Below are 21,761 nucleotides of genomic sequence, written 5' to 3'. Positions count from 1 at the left end.
GGAAAATGATCCACAATGCTCAGCAGATGGGAATAGATATTCTTGTATATGAACAGCTCTGTCATGTATCTGTGCCGCAAGGGGTGGCTTATGTCCCTTGCAAGGCATGCTCCATGTCCCTTCCTGAGAGCCAGGTGTGTGCCTGAGTGTGTTGCTTCTGAGAGTGGAAGGTTGCCAATGTAACTATGCCTGTCTCAAGCTTCTCTGTGTGATGAGTAGATGCCCAAGTAGAAAGTTTCTCCCTATACACACACATCTTGGCATTGTTTCCTTGGCCTGCTCCCTGGATGACACCCTTACCAACATCATACCACTCAGTTCTCTGCCTTCCTATGATGTCACTCATTTGGGAAATGAGGAAGGAGATTGTAGAGGGAGGGAGAGACCTGAAGGTCAATCAGTCACCCTTAGACTATGGGGCTTCCTGTGCCTGTTGGGAACTGCCACTGACCCAGAGCCTAAGAATGCTATCTCTACCCTGTCAGTAGGAGGCAGGGGCCCTACATTTGCACATGGGGTATGGTGGGGCTAGAGTCCTCATACTCTTTGCCTAGCCTGGGACACAGGGAGACTTAACACATCTTTGCCTAACACATATTTGCCTGAATATGTGTCCTGAATATGTATTATCTGTGTGTCTGATTTTCTGTATGCTTGTATTACAGATATGGAAAAAAAACATGTTGAATGTCTAGATATACTTTTCATGGACCCAGAAATGTGATGAGGTCGGAGTTACAGCGATTTGGTTATATGAATGCCTAGAAATGCATTCTCCTTCTGTATGTTGTATTAATCCTTCTGTTTGCTGTGGGCATGCCAGTGATTGCTGCATATGTCCATTTATTGTTTGCCTCGAGAGTAGTGTGTGCTTCTATAGTGCATAAGTAGTTCTGTTATATGTCCTTCTTTTATGTAGGTGAGAGCAAGGCAAGGTAGCTCATGTGTTAACTCTAAGAGTCTTAAGAGTGTGGAATATGGGGGGGGGGGCTGGCGAGATGGCTCAGTGGTTAAGAGCGCCGACTGCTCTTCCGAAGGTCCCGAGTTCAAATCCCAGCAACCACATGGTGGCTCACAACCATCCATAACGAAATCTGATGCCCTCTTCTGGAGTATCTGAGGACAGCTACAGTGTACTTACATATAATAAATAAATAAATCTTTAATTAAAAAAAAGTGTGGAATACACGTTGCTTAGGAGTATTGGCTGCTGTCCCATGCTATGACCACATGACCTGACTCACTGGATCTCTGTGAAGCCCTAGAACTAAATGTGATTTAAGTTTCTGGTTGTCTTTCTCAGTGGATGTGGAGTTCTTAATAGATGTGGACACCTCTGGCTTTGAATAGAATTCTAAAGGTGTGTGTGTACATAAAGATGAAGCTTATATGTAAGGTGTGGCTGAAGGCCTCATTGCTGCATGCTAACTACCACACCGTCTTACACACACTAACTCATACAAAAACAAACTTTCTCAGGCTGGAGAGATGGCTCAGTGGTTAAGAACAATAACTGCTCTTTCAGAGATCCTGAGTTCAATTCCCACATTGTGGCTCACAGCCATCTGTAATGGGATCTGATGCCCTCTTCTGGTGTGTCTGAATATATGAAATAAATAAACAAACTTTCTCTATTCTGGAAAGTTCCCTCATCCTCATCTAAGGACTCTGCATGGGAAATCAGATATGGAAAGCCTAAGGTTTAGAGAGTGGACCAGCAGGCAAGGAGGTGCATTCAGTTCTGAACTCAAAGCTGCTGTGAAACAATTGACTGCTGTTCTGCCTGTCTTTGACTAACCTTTTTCTGGGGAAAAAAATGTCAACCGGTGTGGCTCACACTCTATGGGTCACCAGCTCTTGGAGACCAGCAGAACAGCTCTGACCATGCCTCTTTTGCCTTCATTTTCACCAGCTCAGCAGCACAACATACCCTGTGGTTGTGAAGATGGGCCACGCACATTCTGGGATGGGCAAGGTAAGTTCTAGTAGGTCATATGTACATGTTTGTATAGTACATGTTCTTGGCACTGTAAGTAGTTAGATGTGCATCTGTGTACTCAACACATAACAATAATTCTGTTTGATGATGCATTCTGGGATGTCTTCATCTAATTGGCTTTTGTATTTTCATATTTCGCTGATTTTTCAGCCCATATATTTCTCATGCAACCAGCCAATTTTATATGTCCTGCTACCATGCTAGTGTACCAAGCATTTTATATATTATATATATAATAGCTCTATTGAAATGTAATTCCACATTTTATTCTACTCCCCTGTTTAAAATGGATAATTTGAGATGAGGATGTAGTACAGTGGTAGAGTGCTTGTGTAACATGTGAACATCCCTGTTTGGTCCCCAGCACTGCAAAAAAGTGGTCTTTAACATATTCAGAGTTGTATACAAGCAATTGTATGTTTGTGTGCACATGTATGAAATAGGTTACCCATAATTATGTGTGCTTGGGTGCCTTGGCATATCTACTTCGTATTTGTCTACACATTCCTCCAGATACATTCAGCCCTCACTCCTGCCTTCATCCATGCCTACACCCACAGGTCAAGGTAGACAACCAACATGACTTCCAGGATATTGCAAGTGTTGTGGCACTGACTAAGACATATGCCACTGCTGAGCCCTTCATTGATGCTAAATATGATGTGCGTGTCCAGAAGATTGGGCAGAACTACAAGGCCTACATGTGAGTAGAGAGGCGGGCCTTGTGTGTGTGTGGAGGGGCTACCTCGTGCATCTCATGTCCCACTAAGCCTCTCCCCCCCCCCCCACTAGGAGGACATCAGTGTCGGGTAACTGGAAGACCAATACAGGTTCTGCTATGCTTGAGCAGATTGCCATGTCTGACAGGTGAGACACATAATTGAGGAGTGGGAGTAAGGATGGAACAGAATCATCTGAGCAGAGCAATGACAAGCTATCCTGCTCCTTGTCTTGGCAGGTACAAGTTGTGGGTAGACACGTGCTCAGAGATTTTTGGGGGACTTGACATCTGCGCAGTGGAAGCGCTGCATGGCAAGGACGGAAGGGATCACATTATTGAGGTGGGAACACCCAGGGATTGGTGGGCACAGAGGGAAGAGTGGCTGCACAGAAACGATGGGCTAAACTGGAAAGCATTTTGTGACTCAAAAGTCCTCCAGGAAGGGTGGTGGAACTGTAAAGTATTGTGTGAGCTGGGACATCCCTAGCAAATGACAATGGTAAAAACTTGGGCATCTTTGGTGAATGGGCAACACTTGCTAAGATATAAAGTGCTCTGTGAATAGAGATATCTTGGTAAATGGCAAAGCACTTAGTTAACCTTGAAAATGTCCTAGAAACCACAACAAAGCACTCGGTAAAAGACAAAGTACCCAGTGAAAGCTGGGACCAACAGTACATATTTTATGCTTTGTGGGCCATGCAGTTTGGCACTCTGATTCAGTCCCATAAAAGCAGCCACAAACAAGATGGAAGATTTGTGCAGCTGTGCATATGGATACAACTCATGTGTTTATGTCTATAACTTTTAAGTACACTGAGTTTAAATTTCATATCTTTTGCACACATGAAACCTTTTTCCCCAACCACTGAAAGCCATCGGAGGCTGGGTGCAGCGGGAAACGGTAATCCCAGCACTAATGAAGAGTTTGAGGGTAGCCTAAACTATGGTACATGCCTGTAATCCTAGCAACTTGGGAGGGTGAGGCAGGATCCTGCCTATGATTTTAGGGTTAGACTGGTGGTTTTTAGGCTTGCTGGGTGGTTGTGGTTCTACTTCCTTTAAAATAAGAAGAAAAAGATATAGAACATATCTTAGCTCATGAGCCATAGAAAAACATGTAGCAAGCTAGATTTGCCCCCATAGACACTGATTGCAGAGCCAGCTCTAACACTCCACCCACAAAGCTGTCCAGAGCCTTGGAACTGGCAGGCTTTCCTTACAGTGCACAATCAGCGCCACTTAGAAGCCAGACAGAGCTCTCTTTGCAGTCACCATGTTTTTTTGCCAAGTGAAAGTATGTTGTTGACACTGTGGCCTCACATGCACTTCCTGCCTCCCCTAATACTGGATCCTTTTCCCTCCCATAGGTGGTGGGCTCCTCCATGCCACTCATTGGTGATCACCAGGATGAAGACAAGCAGCTCATCGTGGAACTTGTGGTCAACAAGATGACTCAGGCTCTGCCTCGGCAGCCGCAGCGGGATGCTTCCCCTGGCAGGGGCTCCCACAGCCAGGTCAGGCCCTTGGTCTTGAGCTAGTGGGAAGGAGGCCAGCCCTTCATCAACCTGATGCCATAGAGGTGGTATCAATGGACTATTAATGTCACCTTTATGCACTTGTGGCCTCACTAAATTGCTGCTACCTTGCCATCTTTAAGAGTCTCCTGACCAAATATGGGGTGAGAGGCCTCATAGCTCCATATCCCCTCAACTGGCCACAAATGGGGCAACACCCAGCACACAGGGAACCCATGTCGTTTTGATTGGCTGTTGCTCCCACTCTCCGGTAACTATTTTTAATCTCTTGTATTCCACTCTTCTGCCACAGTCTTCATCCCCAGGAGCCCTGACCTTGGGCCGCCAGACCTCCCAGCAGCCTGCAGGTCCTCCTGCTCAACAACGACCCCCACCCCAGGGTAAGTGAGGGCAAGCCTTCTGGGTTCCTACCATCCCAGGCGGCCTCAGCTCTCACTCACTCTCACTTGCTGTTCTTTTTTTCTGTTCCTAGGAGGCCCTCCACAGCCAGGCCCAGGACCTCAGCGCCAGGGACCCCCGCTGCAGCAGCGCCCACCCCCACAAGGCCAGCAACATCTTTCTGGCCTTGGACCGCCAGCTGGCAGCCCTCTGCCTCAGCGCCTACCAAGTCCCACCGCAGCACCTCAGCAGTCTGCCTCTCAGGCCACACCAGTGACCCAGGGTCAAGGCCGCCAGTCGCGGCCAGTGGCAGGAGGCCCTGGAGCACCTCCAGCAGCGCGCCCACCAGCCTCCCCATCTCCACAGCGTCAGGCGGGGGCCCCGCAGGCTACCCGTCAGGCATCTATCTCTGGTCCAGCTCCAACGAAGGCCTCAGGAGCCCCACCCGGAGGGCAGCAGCGCCAGGGCCCTCCCCAAAAACCCCCAGGCCCTGCTGGTCCCACTCGTCAGGCCAGTCAGGCAGGTCCCGGACCTCGCACTGGGCCTCCCACCACACAGCAGCCCCGGCCCAGCGGCCCAGGTCCTGCTGGACGTCCCGCCAAACCACAGCTGGCCCAGAAACCCAGCCAGGATGTGCCACCACCCATCACCGCCGCTGCCGGGGGACCCCCGCACCCCCAGCTCAAGTAAGGGGACCTTTATAGCAGCCTTGGCCTTTGCTGCTCACAGAGTGCACTGTCCCCAGTAGGGCATCCCCAGATCCCAAGGAAAACCAGATCTCCTTTGCCTGGGCCAAACCCCTTTTGTCTCAATCCCAGCAGTTGAGGGAGAATCCCAGCATCTCCACTTCCAGTTCAGATTCCTCCCCTACAAGCCCTGGGAAAGTCCCCCTTCCAGACCTTTGGCCCATCCCAGTAGCCTGGCTGACCTACTTCCAGTACTTCCCTGTCCATCTGATCTCTTATTATCACCCTCCTCCCAGACAGCCCTGAACTCCCTCAGGCCAATTTGCAGCAAGCCTTCCATCATTTCCCTTTTCAGCCTTTCCTCAAACCTTCCCTAAGACTCCTTTCTGGTCCATTGCCAGATACTCCTGCCACTTCAAACTCTCCCAGATCATACCATCCTTTCTGCTTCTCCTTGTCCATTCTATTCCCCTAGCCCTTAGCTCCAAAGTTTTCCCTGGCCCCCACCCCCACCCCATCTGTTCCCCCTCAGACTGGCTTACCTCATACTAGACTGTCCCTAGCCCAGGCTCCTCCTAGGCTCCTTGCTGGAACCCCTCCTTTCATCCTCCATATCAAACTGACCAAGGAATCTTCCCATTAAACCACACCACTTTATCTTATATCTAAGTCCTCTCAGCTGACCCCACATTCGCCTCAGTCTCAGCTTCATCACCCTTGAGAATCCATCAGGGTTCAGGGGCATGCTTGGGGGTGGGAAGGTCACAGGCACAGCCTCAGGATCAGAGGGGCAGGGCTGGGGCTGGGCCTAGGGTAACATTGTGTTTCTCTCCCTTCCTCCCCTTCCTCTTCCCCCTTCCTCCCATGCCTCCACCTTGTCTCTCTCTAGCAAATCCCAGTCTCTGACCAATGCCTTCAACCTTCCAGAGCCAGCCCCTCCCAGGCCCAGCCTTAGCCAGGACGAGGTGAAAGCTGAGACCATCCGCAGCCTGAGGAAGTCTTTCGCCAGCCTCTTCTCCGACTGACATCCCACTCTGAGAACCCCTAAACCCCTAGACAGCCCTCTCTGGGTCCTGAGTCCATTTCTCACTTTTGGAACCTCCAAATCCCTTGAGAACCCCTCTCCTGGTTCTCCTAGAGCCCACTTCTCATTCCTCAGTATGTCCCTTGAGAAACCTGGTCCTAAATCCAGTTCTCACATTTGGGAATCCCCAAGTCCATTTAGAATCCTGTTCCTGGTCACCTCCAGATCTGTTTGAGAACCTCCAAACTCCTGAAGACCTCTACTTCTGGTACATCTAAAGGGTGATTTCTTCCCTGAAAGTTCCTGAATGGCAGAAAACCTGTTTCTGACCTAATACATCGAATCCTCTCCTGGAGCTCTGAAATTCCTGAAAAACCCTATTCTACTCTTGGTCCTGAATCTCTCCAACACACCTTGCTCCTAATCAGAAATTTCCAATTCCATAAGAAGCCCCTATCCTTAAACCTCTTCCATAGGTCATCTCTCTGGAGATCCACATCTTCAAATGCCACCTACCATCCACCAAGCAGTCCCTCAAGGACTTCCCTTCACCTCTTCCTCTCCATCCCATTCAATATACTGGAAGTTCCTTCCACTTCTAGGACCCCTAAGTTCCCTCCTCCAGAAACCCCTCCCCAATTTCCTGCCTCTGACAGCTGTCTTTAAATATGCAAACTCCACCCATCCTCAGAATCCTTTGCACAAGGAAGGCCTGTGGTCTCCCACTCCCCTACCTTTGCCAATGTGTTTATCTGTGACTGACTTGGCCTCCTTTTGTGCCATGCTTGGCATATGTGGTCCTCATTCATGCCGCCTGTGGTAATGCGTACAGTGGCACTGTTTTTGTGGTCTGCATCTTCCTCCAACCTCCACTCCTTGCCTGGACTTGCCCCACCCCTCAGCGGCTCTGAACCCCCAAGAGAAGAGTCGGGAAGCAAAATAAACAAGCAAAGGCCCAGCAGAATTCTGTGCTTCTTGGTAAAGAGGAGAGTCCTTGAATAGTGGGGGAGACAAAAAGAAACCCCCAAATCTACATGGGGTGCTGGGAACCCCAAAATCCAGTGAAGACACATCAGGCAAAAACTTTAGAAAGAGGTTCTGAGTGGAATCCTTGCACTGAGTCACAGCCATTGGAGATAAAACAGCTCTCCAAATTAGAACTATCCCCAAACCCAAGAGGAGACCAAATTATGGAGAAAGCAGGAGACCTCAGTTTTTGGGGTCCCTCAAATTTCCCAGGGTATGGGATAGGGAATCCTGAGGCAGTATCAAGGCAGAGGCAGAACAGTTATTGGCTGGTAGGTCGGTGTGCCTTGGCATGGTATGCTGAAATTGGCTCCCTGGTGGGCTGGGAGTGAGGTCTAAGGCACAAGACGGGCTGCGCTGAGAAGGCAAGCAGGCAACTCATCAGCCTGGGTGCGGTGCAAGGAGGGTTCGGAGGCACTCCGCTCAATCTTGGGGAGTGACCGCTGCAGTAGCTCGATCGTGGCCAGAATCTGGGAGCGGGTGGAGATGAAGAGGGGTGTCCAGAGTCCCAGAGATACTCCAATATCCCCAATCCCCAGCTTTCAACATGGTTCACATTCAATATCTGCCTCTATCTCTTTACTCACAGTGCATCTCCCCAAGGTATCCAGCCCTCCTACCCAGCCCACCTGGGGAAATAGGGGCCGCTCCTCCCGCTGGAACTTGAGGCAGTCAGTCAGCAGGCGCCTCATGGCTTTGGGGCAATTACTGAAGATTTTGCTGAGGTCCGGAGACAGATAGCCACGGCCCACCATAAAGATGATCTGGTGTGTGGGGAGGAATGGGTTGATTTGGGGTTTGAGCTGGGAGGCCCAGGGATCTATGAATCTTAAAATATATGTTAGGTTAATTTTTGAGGACTAGAGGTGTCTAGTACTAAGGCCCAGAGGAGTCTGTGTCCCTGAGGACTAGGGAGGATTTTCTGCTGATAAAAGAGAGGGATTTATATTAAGGCTGTCAAAGACTGTAGGTGTGTATGGCCCAGAACAATAGGAGTCTGGAGTTATTAAGGGGCATAAGCTCAGAAAATACTAAGATTCGGGAAAATGCAGAGCACTACTTCTTGGGGGAAACTTCCATTTCTGTAGGAGTCTGGGGCATAAATAAGTCTATGTAGACTTACTTATGTAGTACTCAAAGCTCAAATACTTGATATCTGGACCTGGTATCTAAGAACAGGGAAGGTTCTAGATCTTAAATTCGGAGAATTGTGTGAGAATTTAAGACCTAGAGTGTTATGAATTCCAAGACCCCAAATTCAGGGTGACTATGGGTATTTGAGAAGCACAAAGGGCCTGAGTGTTGGACACTCAGAATGTTCAGGGGGCTTCTGAAGGGTTTGGGGTCTAGGAACATTCTGAATATAGGGAGTCAAAGAAATCTGGATTTTAAGGGTTCTGGCTCAGGGGTTTGTGGATGTGTGAGGAGGATGGGATATAAGATATCTAAAAGACAGATTCCAGGACTCTTCATTCAGAAAAATCCTAGGCTTAGGGCGGGGAGACTACTGTCTGTACAAGTGAGGGGACCTAGAGTGTGAAGCCCTGAGAACTGCGGGTAAGTTATGAGGCTCACCTGGTCACGGCTGCCAATGTGGCTGTAGGGCAGTGAGCCGGTCATGAGCTCATAGAGCACAACACCATAGGCATAGACATCCGACTGGAAGCTGTAGGGGTTCGGGTCCTGCATACGGATCACCTCAGCTGCCTTAGGTAGGCCAGACAGGGCAGGGGGACCATGAGGGACAAAAAATGACTAGTCCACAGTATCAGATCCTGATAGTTACACTGAGAATGACTCAGTGCCACCCATGTGAGGTAAAACATGGGCAGTCTAGATATTCCCACCTGGCAAAGACATCCCCACTTTGCCTGGCATGTCCCAATCCAAAAGTCCACATCTCCCATTGCTCCCCATCTAGCCTGGCCCAACTTACCATCCATAGCACAGACCCTGAGGGCTGCTCTAAGGGCTGTGCCCCACTCCACCGTGTCTTCACTGTGGCCAGGCCGAAGTCACCAATCTTGACTGTGAGCCCCTCATGTAAGAAGATATCCAGCAGGGTCAAGGGCCATTACAAGGAATCCCAATAGCTATGCCTCATACCCTTACTGGATGGTTCTCAGAACCCCTGTTCTAGTGAGTTATGTCTCTTGCCAGAAGCCACCCCCATTTCATACTATCTACGACTGATAGGACCCCACTTGGTTCCATTGTGACCCAAAACCAACAAGTCTCCTGGATGACACCTAAAGCTATCATGCCTGGGACACTGTAATGTCATCTACAACTACTACATCTCACCTGAGCAGAGTACCCAACAGTACGTGAACCATCTGACTCCTAAACAAAGGTCCTTCATTTAAAAGGCCCTTTACCAGGTATAGCTCTGTTACCTGGCAAGAAACCACAGGATATAGGCCCTTCCCTCTTCACCTCCAGAATCTTACCCCCCAAATCATCCCTTTAAACTACCACTCTGATTACTACCCACCCCCAGTCCCAGCCAGGGACAGGTAGATACTGTTGGACTTTAGGTCTCGATGAATGATGTTCTTGGCGTGGAGGTAGCTGTGGAGATGGAAGTGGGTAGTGAATTGTCTGGAGACTATTTCAGCTATCCCTCCCACCTCCCCAAGTCTCTAAGATGTGAGGCTCACTCCATGCCCTGGGCAGTCTGCCGGGCCACATCAATGAGCTGGACCATGTCAAAGCGCGTGTCAGCCACATGTAGGTGGTGGTAGAGGCTGGAACCCTCACACCACTGTGTGATGATGGCAAACCCCGGCCGAGTCATGAAACCCATGAACAGCAAAATGTTGACATGCCGTGTCTTCCTGTAGGCAGGGAGGGTAGGTTGGGGGAAGGGGTCAAGAAATAGAACAAGTGTCATGTGTTTACTCAGCAATAGGAAAAGCGATCTTACCTTGTCTTCAAGGGTGCTCAGGGCCAAATGTTGTCAGATCGCAATCTGTGAGACTTGATGGGCTTCTGGGAGCTGAGTAGAGGTTGATGTTCTGACCGTCCTCAACAAAATTCTATTTTATTTTATTATTTTTTTATGGCTTTGGAACAGGGTCTTATGTTGTATACCAAGCTGGCCTGGAGCTAAGTAGCCTGGGCAGGCCGCAAGCTCTCAGTGATCCTTCTGACCCAACCTCGCAAGCTCTGGGATCATGGGCATTAGCCACCATACCTAGCAGTGGCTATGTTACAGATGACAAAGTAGGAAGCCAACCTTCTTTATCAATACTGAGAGAGAGAGGCTCAAGACATAGAGACATGTGTGACATGGGAGGATGACAGTTTACTAATCACTGAGAGGCTTAGAGGCAAAGAATCTAGAGTCCGAAACCATGTTACAACCCAAACCTTTACCAGTCACTCATTGTACAACCTTGAAGAGGACTTCTAACCACTTTGGTCCTCTTGTTCCCAAACCATACAACTGCTATCATTACAGCAGCGGCTTTCTGAGGATGTCACAAAGGGTGAACAAATGGTCTGAGCGGTCCTTAAAACAGCTGGACAAACAGTAAACATTCTGAAACTTCCAGTTTGTTTCTGGGTACCTGAGTCTACTTCATGGAAACTGTCACATGCAAACCTCTTTAATATAGTTTATGAGAAAACCACATTCTTAAGTATTAACCACTGTTTGAGTACGCAAATGCAAACAACAGGGATAATATTTAGATCACAGAAGACAACAGAGCACCAGGACATTCCCTTCTTGTTTTGATACTTGAGCTGGAACATAACCTTTCATATGCTAAGCACATGCTCTACCACTGAGGATACATACTTACACACAAGGACTAGGGGGTTTTTTGGGGTTTGGTTTTTGTTGTTGTTGTTTCGAGACAGGGTTTCTCTGTGTAGTCCTGGCTGTCCTGGAACTCACTCTGTAGACCAGGCTGGCCTCAAACTCAGAAATCCGCCTGCCTCTGCCTCCCGAGTACTGGGATTAAAGGTGTGCACCACCAACGCCCAGCTCTAGTTTTGGTTTTTGAAACAGGGTTTAATGTATCGCAGGCTGGCTTCAAATTCCTGATCCTCAGCCTACCAAGTGCTAAGAGTATAGACATGTGTACTACCACAAAAAAAATTTTTTTTTGAGACTAGGTTTCATCACATACTCCAGATTTTTTGAACAATCTATGTATTTCTGTGTGTGAAAGTATACATGTATGTGTTAGTACGTGTGTATGAAGACTTAAGTGGAGGCCAGAGGTCAACCTAGGATGTTGTTTTCAGGACCTACTCGAGTTGTTCATGCATTATTTTATAAACTGGTTTTGAGGCAGGAGATTTTTCACTGGGACCTGGGACATGCCAATTAGTCTAGACTGATGAACCTCTGGAATCTTCCTATCTGTGTTTCTCCAGTGCTGAGCTTGTAAGCCTGTGCTGCCACACCCAGCCTTTTACATGGGTGCTAGAGATCAAACATAGGTCTTCTTGCTTACATGATAAGCACTTTACTACATTATCACACCAGTTCTGGTCTCAAACTGTTGTTCCTTCTGCCTCAGCCTCCCAAGTACTAAGATTACAGGCATGCACCATCATTCTCAACACAGGGATTTCTCCCAAGTACTAAGATTACAGGCATGCACCAACATTCTCAACACAGGGATTTGTGTGTGTGTGTGCGTGTGCGTGTGTATAAGAGAGAAACAGAGACAGACAAAGACAGAGGCAATATACAGGTATGCGTGTACATGTACATCTGTGCACACAAACGGAGACCAGAGGTCAATGTCAGGTGTATTCTTCAATCACTCTCCACATTGTTTTGTATGTGGCACACATACATGACTGTGCATGTGCATGGGTGGAGAAGCCAGAGGTTGATGTTGGATTATCTATCTCCCTTGATTGTGTTCCACCTCTTTGGGTTTTTTTTTTTTTTTTTTTTTTTTTTTTTTTTTTTTTGGTTTTTCGAGACAGGGTTTCTCTGTGTAGCCCTGGCTATCCTGGAACTCACTTTGTAGACCAGGCTGGCCTCGAACTCAGAAATCCGCCTGTCTCTGCCTCCCAAGTGCTGGGATTAAAGGTGTGCACCACCACGCCCGGCTCCACCTCATTTTTGGAGACCGAATCTCTAACTAAACCTAGACCTCACCAACTGCCTAGACTGGCTAAGCACCAGTAATCCACTCTTGTCTCTGCTTTCCCAGTGCTAGGATTACAGGTGTGCACCACTGCACCCAGCTTTTTACTTTTTATGTGGGTGATGGGAATCTAAACTCAATCACAAACATATTAAGCACTTTACTGATGGAGCTATCTTCCCAGCAAATATGAAGATTCCTTTGTCTGTGATCATCTGTGTATATAGAGCATGTGTGCCACAGTGTACATGTGGAGAACAGAGGACAACTTTCAGGAGCCAGTTCTTTTCTACCATATAGGTCCCAGGGACTGAATGGACTCAGGTTGTCAGTCTTGGTGCTAAGTGACCTCAGCAGCATAAAGATTCTTAATAGTGGGAAGCCAGTAGATAAATAGAATGCAAATTAGTGCATACTCAAATCATCAAACTTTACAGAGATGAGCTGAGAATAAGTTTTCTTATTGTGGCATCCATTGTGTTTATCTGATAAGAGGGGGGAAGCCCATATATGCATCCTCAGATTGTCAGAAATTATACCTTCCTGATAACAGGGAGTATAGCTCAGTGGTATTACATGTGCTTAATATGGTTACACACACACACACACACCCTATACAACCTTGCTTATATAAAATAAAGGCACAAAGTACTATGCTACATAGTAACTGTAGTGGCTAAAATGGTGCCACCCTGGTTTTTTCAGTGTGAATGAATTAATAGTGTTGATCATACCTTAATTACATCAATTATAATAACTACACAACGGGAATATAGAATATGACTATAATTAATATTGTTGTTTGCATCAAAGAAAATTTTAAGTATAAAATTATGATTAACAACAAGCCCACAACACAATGAGTATAATAGCAGTGACTCAGCAAAAGGAAGGACGGATATGAGCACTCCTGGAGCTGGAATTACATAAAATCTTCATGTGTTAAATAATCATGGGAAGGTCCTATGGCTAGATCTAGTTCCCAGCCAGCAAATAGCAATGTTCATCCAAAGAAAGACCATCATCATTGTCCTCATCTGCAGCCCATTGCTCAGAGGAGAAAGGGTCATCTCTTGGAGAGAAATTGAGCCTCATTATACTTCCAACATGGCACAAATAGAGTACACACCCAGGAAGTACCCCAGCATGGCTTTTTCCCAAACACTAAATGCTGCCTGCCACCATCCTGTCCCACTTACATTCACAGCAACCTCACCTGAGCACCTGCATCTCATTCTTGAAGGCCTGGGCCTGCTCAGCGGTAGGTTGGGCCACCTTGAGCACTTTCACAGCTACATCGCCATGCCAACGCCCCCGAAACACAGTGCCAAAAGAGCCTGTCCCGATCCTCTTCAACAGCTGTACCTCACTGGGTGGCACCTCCCAGTAATAGCCTGAGTCCCGGTACCCCAGGTTCTTCTGTGGGCCAGATGGGTGGCATCAGAGGGGCCTACCCACAACCCTCCGTCATAGCACTCAGGCTATGGTGGCCCCCAAGGATTTCCTATGGCATACCACTTTTTTCTTTTCATCTGCCAAGGACTTCCGCTCCCGCTGTTCTGAAGGTAACTTGGAATGTGGGGACTTCCTCCCTGAAGACACACTAGCTGGGCTAGGGCTACCCCGAGGGGCTCCATCACCACCTCTACCAGCAGCTGTGGTTGTACAGAATGCTGTGAGTGGAGGCAAGTGGGGTGGTGGGGCAGAGAGCTCAGGGTGCAGAAAGGGGTGGGGGTTCTCTCACCATCGGTGCTGAAGCTCTGAGCAGTAAACTGGAAGGAGGTGGGAGCAGAAGTCAAAGTGAGGATATGGCAATAGTAATGGCTCTAAGCAATGCTCCATGCTCCCCACTGTCACCTCCTTGACACCCACCTGCATGAGGCTGGAGTCCATGGGAGCTGTGGTGCTGACCATGTGGACGTTAGGAGTAGATGTGGAGCGGATGCGCTGCAGTGGGGGATTGGCAGGGGCAGGGAATGAGAAGTGCTCCTGGTCACGTTGCTGGGTAAAGGGGCTAATAGAGAAAAGGCTATGAAATCGCTGCAGAAGGAACTAAAAAGCAAAGAAAGCCCAACTCCACCACCCTGAATGTGCGTTCACTCAAACAGTACATGTCTGTTGGTCAGACCAGTAATCATCTGCCCAAGAAACATTTACTGAGTGCCTCCTGTGTGCCAGATGCAACTCGAAACAGAGGAGATCAAACTGTGGATACCATAAATAAAAAGCTCTTGCCCTTGTAGAGTTTTTAGCAGAGGCAGAAGAATAAAAAAGCAAATATATAATGTGCCTGTCAGTGATAGGCACAAAAAGAGGAAAATCAAATGAAGGAGGTAGAAAGTGTCCCTGGGGGAGTCAGGAGTGGGTTCTCAGAGAGGGTAATATTGGGAGAAAGGTCTAAAGAAGGAACAATGAAGGACAAAGATAGTTGGAGAAAGGGTAAGATATGACTTTTTATTACATATCATAATGACATGTATTTTTCAAATATATTATTTATTTTATAATAATGAGCATTACCTATATTAAAATGGCAACGTTTTCAATACACATATTATATTATGTAATACACATTACACACATCATATAACGATTATACATATATCACGTTACAAAACACCTTTTTTACTGTTTTAAGACAGTCTCATGTAGCCCAGGCTGGCCTTGAACTTGCTACTTAGTGGAGGGTAGCCTTGAACTATTGATCGTCTTGCCTCCACCTCCCATGAATTATACCTTACAGAAAAACATTCTTCTGTTACTTTCACCATCCTGAGATTAAATTCACAGGTAAATCAACACACATACACTCATAACTACAAATAATAATACATTAACCTTACTTTTTATATATTATGCAAAACTATATGCTATCATATCCAACATAAGTGAAATAAAAGTACTTTCTGATACAGTAACATTTATTTCAAAGAGAAAAGACTGGGGTGTGGTTATACTGGAAGAAATGAACAAACTAGATGATTTTATATATACACTTGTAATGAATAACACTTGTTATTTACTCTGTATCAGATCTTGCTTTAAGCATTGCAAATATCTCAACCCTTAATCCTCTTCAGAACCCACTAGGGAAAATCTCATCCCCTCTTCCCAGATGAAAAAAATGAAACCTGGAGTGACTGGGTGCCTTACCAATGATCCCACAATCCCATGCCCATATTCAACACTTGTAGGTACTCAATAGTATTTATCACGTAAACAAATAAACGAAAGTATAATCTCTCAGGGTCCTCCAATCCTTCTTTCACTGGCCCCCTGGCCTTTCATCTACGACATCCCTACCTGGGACCCTGGGGGGTTAGCAGCTCATTCACAGAGAGATTTGAGGGAGCCTCCTGCTGCCTGGAGCCTCCAGACAGATCCTGGATGCTGTGGTAGAACCTTGAGGGCATAAAGGTGTAAAACAAGAAGGCTGTGAGTATAGCTTGGCTGACTGTAAGCCCTCGTGCTGGGGCTTCCGTCCTCCCCACCCCTCAAGCCACCCCAGGCTGGGCTCACTGTCGGCGGTTGGTACTCATGTCAACGCAGACGGTGGGGACCTTGGAGGAACAATGCTGGTGGAACTTGTAGCCACAGGTCTGGCAGCGGAATCCATGGAACAGAAACTTAAGGCAGAAGTCACAGAAGGCCAGGCTGAAGAATGTCTTCCGTACCTGCAGCCACAAAGCAGGGAAGTGCAGGCCCGACTGAAGGCCCTCTCTGTCCACACTGTGGCCTCCCCCACCATCCCCATTAGACTTACAAAATTGTGCATGGTCAGTGGCACATCTTCTAGGACCTCCACAATGAGCTCCTCACCATCCAGAGGCGCAATGGCTGTGTCCCAGGCAGTGACTGTCTTTCTTCTGCAAGAAGTATGGGAGAGAATGAGAGCGATGATACACTGGGACCACAGTAGACAGGGAAGTTCCCAAAGTTCCTCTCAGTCCCATCCACGAACCACTCTCCCACATGTTTAATTCTCACTACGTTAGTCACTTTTGGACAGGAGAGATGATGGCTCAGCAGTTAAGAATACTTGCTTTTCTTTCAGAGGACCTGGGTTCAGTTCCCAGCACTCACACCGTGGCTCATAACCATCCTTAACTCCGGTGGGATCTTCAACCTTCTTCTGGCCTCCATAGGCGTGAGGAACACACACAGTGCACACGCATGCAGTCAAAACACTCATACACATAAAAAGGGTAACATTTCAAATAAAAAATAAAGTTAGTCACTATTTTTACTCCCACTTTACACATGAGGAAACAGGCTCAAGCAATTAGGTGAATTGCCCAAGCGCTAGGCTAACAGGTATACCCACCACTCCCAGATTTAATCCATGATCTTAAGCATGTGGTGAGAGGCAAATGAAACTACATCTCAGGCGTAGTAAGCCAGCACCTGAGACACTGAAACAGGTAAAATGAAAACAGGAACTCCATCCAAAACATTAAGGCACCAAGGAACACAAGAATAGAAAGGTCAGGCAGGCGTGGTGGCGCACACCTTTAATCCCAGCACTCGGGAGGCAGAGGCAAGTGGATTTCTGAGTTCGAGGCCAGCCTGGTCTACAAAGTGAGTTCCAGGACAGCCAGGGCTATACAGAGAAACCCTGTCTCAAAAAAAAAAAAAAAAAAAAACAAACAAAACAAACAAACAAACAAACAAAGAATAGAAAGGTCAATGAAGACCACCAACTCCATGGTGTATGGGGACCATGAGAAAAGAAAGAGCTTGTGACTTCAAGAAATGGTGAAAGAACAAAACAGATGAACTCTGGAAGGTGACAGACTGAGGACTTGAGGGCTGAGTGCATAGTGAATTGCAGACCTTCCAATGGTCAATGAAGGGAAACGAAAGATGTCACCTGGGTTACCTCAGATAGTGGAAGACTCCAAGACAAATGAGGAGGAATAAGATGGCACTGAAGAAAGGAGGTGTGTAGGGACCCAGTGAATGGCATGGGGTTTCCATACTTACCCTTTGATGAGCCTGTAGACCACACAGCAGTCCTGGTTGAGACCCCGCACCTTCAGGGCCTTGTCCAAAGAGTCATAGACACTCATGCCTTCCCGGACAGTCACCTGTGTGTGTGTGTGTGTAGAGATTGGGGTCTTCAGTATCCAATAGGTACCCTAGCCAATTATTCCTTCCCTCTGCAGCATTCATTCCCTAACCCTCGCCACCCTTCTGATCCCACACTACGACTATCTGGAACCCCTGCCAGTACTGCCTGAGTGACTCACCACTGTGCGTTGCTTGTTAGGCAGGTACACTTTGACAGTGCCAACTGCCCGAGATGGCTCAGCCCCACTAACAGGAGGGCCTCGTGGTGGTTCCATGTTGCCTAAGATTGTTTTCAAGATGGGCTGAGGTAGGACTGGGCAGCTGCCATAGGCCTCCTAGCAGAGGACAGAGGAGAAATTCAGAGGTCTAGTAATGACAGCCTGAAAGCAGAGTGGCAGAGGACATATAAAATTCCATCTCCAAGTTCCCACTGTTCCCTAAATCCCACTTTTTATGAACCAGCCCAATGATACTAACCCTTCTCTGCTGAGAATCTCCTATTGCTTATGTCATAGTTGAGTACCAAGATCTGAGACTCACTGCAGTGAGGAGACAGTGCACACGGTTCTGGACAGTGCAGAACACATGACTCTCTAGAGATTAATGGGGAAGCCATTATGTACTGCACTGAAAAATCACAGGTCTCAGGCACACAATGGAAATAAACAGGCTGTCTTAGCTTCAGAGAATGGGTAATCAGACACAGACAGGGGACAGGAAAATGGAGGATCATCAGACCTTGTTTTTAGATTGAAGGAAATGAAGACAGTACCAATGACCTTAAAAGGCACTGTGGGTATTCCAGAGCATAAGCTATAAGGCTAATGGTAGAATCAAAGGTACTGTCAGGTAGCTAATAGAGGTCACCAGACCCTCTAGAGTCCACAGAGGTTCGCCATACCCTAGACTAAAGAGAGATGTAATAAGAGTCACTACAGACTGTGAAAAACAGCTGGATAACAGACCACATTACACACTAAATCAAATGCAGTGGCAATGATGGCTCATCAGAAAACACTATCAAGAGGAAAGGCAAAGGAAGACAATGGTATCCAGATGAAGAAGATGGAGGTGAGGTTGGGGGAAGGGTTTCCAAAAACTGTACCTGATAACTACTGGGGGTCACAAACAGATTACTGGTGTAAACGCACTGTGAAATCATGGAAAGGGATTAGGGTGAACTAGGGATAATGAGGTAATCGTCAGACATCTTCCTAGGTGGCGTAGAATATGAAGGGCAATAAGGAACCATGGGAGAGAGCTGCATCTCCTGGACGTCGTGAGGAAACGTCATTAGACATTTTAAGGGGTTTAAGAATTCACCTTGGAATTTCGCACCCAAGCCCCAGACCCCAGACCCAATTTGGCTCCGTCCCGCCCTCCCCAAGGGCTTCAAGCTCTGTGCAGGTGCACTGCCACGCGCAGCAAGCGAAACCACCACTGCAGCCTGCAGGCCGACTCCTCCATCCACTCCCACGGTCGATGACGACGGTCTCGCCCTGGTCAAACCACTCCTTTGGTTCCGGGCGGGAGAACGCTGAGATTCAGACGGAAGCATCTTGGAGCTGAGCTTTCGGTCTGGACTTCATACCCGGGTCCCGCAGCCGCTCCAAAACCCGAACCCTACCGGGCCTGCCCTCACCTGTCACACCGCTACCACCACCACCGCCTCCATCTTGGGCTTGTCTTCTTGTTTCCTCTCAGTCCACCGCCACCGTCCCTAGGCTTTTTGCTATTGGCTCGCTGTGACTCGTCTCTCCATTCTTATTGGAGGATGATCATGCCCATCAAGACAGGGCCAGCGGAATGTGGGTCGTGTTCCGGATTAGGAGGGGTGGGCTCAAATGGCTGTCTCTAGGGCAAATTCGCCTGTCCTGATTGGCGCGCAGGCGCAGTCAGGGCGACTACTGCGTTTTAAGGACTTTAACCCTAACCGTGCTATAGAATAAAGAAGCTTGTCTTTTTTTGGTGTGCGTGTCAGAGGCACGACTCCATTTCAGTTTTGTATTTTCTGGCCATTTAAGACTGATCTGAGCAAGAGAAACCCTTAAATGCAATTTGGCCAGTAGTGTAAAGCACATTTTAAAGGACTATTCATATATCTTAATTTGATGGTCTTTAAAACAGGGTGGACTCAGACTAAATGATGTTCAGTATTTACCAGCTCTAAGAAACTGTAGTCATAACTTTTGCTAATTAGCGGATCCGTGCTGGAGGTCTGGCTCTAGGGAGGGAGGAAAGGGGTTGAGGAATTTGAAAGACAGACCACAGCTGGCTAGGTGAAGAAGGGAGTGTTGTTCTGGAATGCAATCCTGTGGCAGCCATTTGTGGACATATTTTAGGATGAATATAATTCTTAAACTGAATTTACCCAGGCATCAGAATAAGAAAAGGCACAGACACACACATGTGTATGTACCTACATTCTTTTTTTGGAGCATTTCCTTCAGAAAACTTTTATTTTCTCTGTCTATTGGAGATAGATAGATAGATAGATAGATAGATAAATCTTCCTTAAAAGCTTAGTTCTAGGGTTGTAGCTCAACAAGAGAATGAACCACAAAGCCCTGAGTTAAATTCTCAGCACCCTGCCCCTCCCCAAAGAGTATGGCAGTCTCTTGCCAGTTTTACAACCACAGAAAATTTTCCTAAAGGCCTTGAAACCATCTCTTTCAAATGTAACAACACCCCTATCTCCCTGTCTGATGCAAACTTCCTCTATGTGTCCAGCTCAAAGTTGTTCCTTCTTTCTTCTAAGATATGAGTCTTGGTTTTCCTTTGGATATAGTTAAGTAACAGATGGCCACCCTGACTACTAGATGAATTTAAGAGAAACTCTGTGTCCCAAATGGTACCGTCACGTTTTCTTACTTCAAAACGAGCTAGTAGTTATTTTGAGAACCTGTATGTAATGGGCTGAGTCTGTTGGTTCTATAAAAAGATAAGATTTCTTTCTTTAAGTTCTTTGCAAAAACAGGACAAGAAATAATTTGAAAATCAATCAATCATGAATCCAACAACATCATTTCTAAGTGTTTACTCTAGAGAAATGAAAACATATACCCACATGGTATGCTGGTAAATGTTAACAACCAGCTTTTCAAAAAGAAAACAATTGTAATTTGTAACATTTGTCAGTTGTGGTATAAAGATTCCTACAGTGGATGTTTCAAACTACCAATATGACATCACTGAACCAGAATTAAGAAAGGCCCTAAATTGGCTATGGTGAGCCAACCACAGCCCATTACATATCCACACTAAAACATGTATGCACATATTCAGATTAGCTTTATTCATATTAGGAAATGTAAAAACTAAAAACAAAAAAATACTAGAAACAGCCTTGGTATCCAACAAAAGAATAGACCATGAACTATGACAACGTCACATAATAGAACACTCAGCAATCACAACTATAGAACAGCATAGATGAATTTCCTAGACCTAAGTTTAAAAGAAGGAAAAAAAACCAGGAACTAAAGAGTAATACTATAGTTTTCATTACTATAGTTTTCAATGGAATTCTAAGCCAGGAAAAACCAGTTTATAGTGAAAGAAATCAAACTAGCTACCATTTGGGGAAAGAGTAAAGAGAATATTACTATGGTGTGGATGTGGTCTGTTCTTGTCAAAATTCATGGTGGAATTTTGGTAGCCAGTGCATGGATACTGATAGGTGGGGCCTTTCAGGGGATTGACATCATCCGTGCAAGACTGGATTAGTTCTTGCAGCAATGGATTAGTTCCTGCTCTTCAAACTGACTTATTGGGTTCTAGGGAGACGGCTCAAGTTGGTAAAGTAAGTGTTTCAGGTACTTTCCACATAAAAATAAACCAAGTGTGGTGATCTGTGTTTGTAATGCCAGTGAGAGGAGGAAACAGCAAGATCCCTGAGACTGGCTGCCAGCAAGTCTAGCTGAGTCAATGAGCTCCAGGCCAATGAAGAGGCTCTGTCTCAACAATCAAGGTGAATGAAATCTAGCAAGATGGTTCAGTGGTTAAAGGTGCTTGTGTTGCAGACCAGCTAACCTGAGTTTGATCCCTGGAACCCACAAAAAGGCAAAAGGAAAAATTGACTCCACAAAATTGTCTTTTAACCTCCACATATATACTATAGCACTTGTGTACCCCATTGTGCATGTACAAAATAATAATATTAGTAATAATAGTAAACAAAGTTGATGGCACCTGAAGGATAC

General features: G+C 46.7%; 2 protein-coding genes and 1 non-coding gene across 10 annotated transcripts in view; 2 read left to right on the top strand and 1 right to left on the bottom strand.

Annotated features, from left to right (window-relative positions):
- Syn1 (synapsin I) overlaps positions 1-7,310 on the top strand; it is a 60,408-nt gene extending 53,098 nt beyond the window's left edge. Inside the window, exons 6-13 of one of the 2 annotated variants that reach the window (NM_001110780.1) lie at positions 1,913-1,975; positions 2,560-2,702; positions 2,792-2,866; positions 2,958-3,060; positions 4,091-4,237; positions 4,551-4,638; positions 4,731-5,322; positions 6,250-7,310. In NM_001110780.1, the coding sequence (NP_001104250.1) occupies positions 1,913-1,975; positions 2,560-2,702; positions 2,792-2,866; positions 2,958-3,060; positions 4,091-4,237; positions 4,551-4,638; positions 4,731-5,322; positions 6,250-6,277 (1,239 nt within the window). In that variant the 3' untranslated portion in view covers positions 6,278-7,310. Of the gene's footprint in view, positions 1-1,912; positions 1,976-2,559; positions 2,703-2,791; positions 2,867-2,957; positions 3,061-4,090; positions 4,238-4,550; positions 4,639-4,730; positions 5,323-6,211 lie in introns of both variants that reach the window. The other variant, NM_013680.4, reaches the window with a different exon arrangement.
- On the top strand, positions 4,639-4,695 carry Mir5617 (microRNA 5617). The gene has a single exon (NR_049190.1). It is a non-coding gene; the product is annotated as a microRNA 5617 (primary transcript).
- The window catches only part of Araf (Araf proto-oncogene, serine/threonine kinase), a 62,815-nt gene continuing 48,353 nt past the window's right edge, over positions 7,300-21,761 (bottom strand). Inside the window, exons 1-16 of one of the 7 annotated variants that reach the window (NM_009703.2) lie at positions 19,202-19,278; positions 17,739-17,894; positions 17,473-17,576; positions 16,253-16,355; positions 16,009-16,163; positions 15,793-15,891; positions 14,362-14,503; positions 14,234-14,261; positions 14,005-14,144; positions 13,706-13,908; positions 10,033-10,209; positions 9,897-9,943; positions 9,309-9,427; positions 8,948-9,079; positions 8,002-8,136; positions 7,300-7,842 (exon numbers count right to left, since the gene is read on the bottom strand). In NM_009703.2, coding sequence (NP_033833.1) covers positions 7,708-7,842; positions 8,002-8,136; positions 8,948-9,079; positions 9,309-9,427; positions 9,897-9,943; positions 10,033-10,209; positions 13,706-13,908; positions 14,005-14,144; positions 14,234-14,261; positions 14,362-14,503; positions 15,793-15,891; positions 16,009-16,163; positions 16,253-16,355; positions 17,473-17,576; positions 17,739-17,834 — 1,815 coding nt within the window. In that variant the 5' untranslated portion in view covers positions 17,835-17,894; positions 19,202-19,278 and the 3' untranslated portion in view covers positions 7,300-7,707. Of the gene's footprint in view, positions 7,843-8,001; positions 8,137-8,947; positions 9,109-9,308; positions 9,428-9,896; positions 9,944-10,032; positions 10,210-13,705; positions 13,909-14,004; positions 14,145-14,233; positions 14,262-14,361; positions 14,504-14,915; positions 15,892-16,008; positions 16,164-16,252; positions 16,356-17,472; positions 17,577-17,738; positions 21,279-21,761 lie in introns of those variants that run through there. The other 6 variants (XM_006527557.4, XM_006527556.4, XM_030251204.1 and 3 more) reach the window with 6 other exon arrangements.

Source organism: Mus musculus, chromosome X (genome assembly GCF_000001635.26).
Source record: "Mus musculus strain C57BL/6J chromosome X, GRCm38.p6 C57BL/6J".
NCBI classification, from domain to species: Eukaryota; Metazoa; Chordata; class Mammalia; order Rodentia; family Muridae; genus Mus; species Mus musculus.
This window is presented reverse-complemented; position numbering and strand designations above follow the sequence as displayed.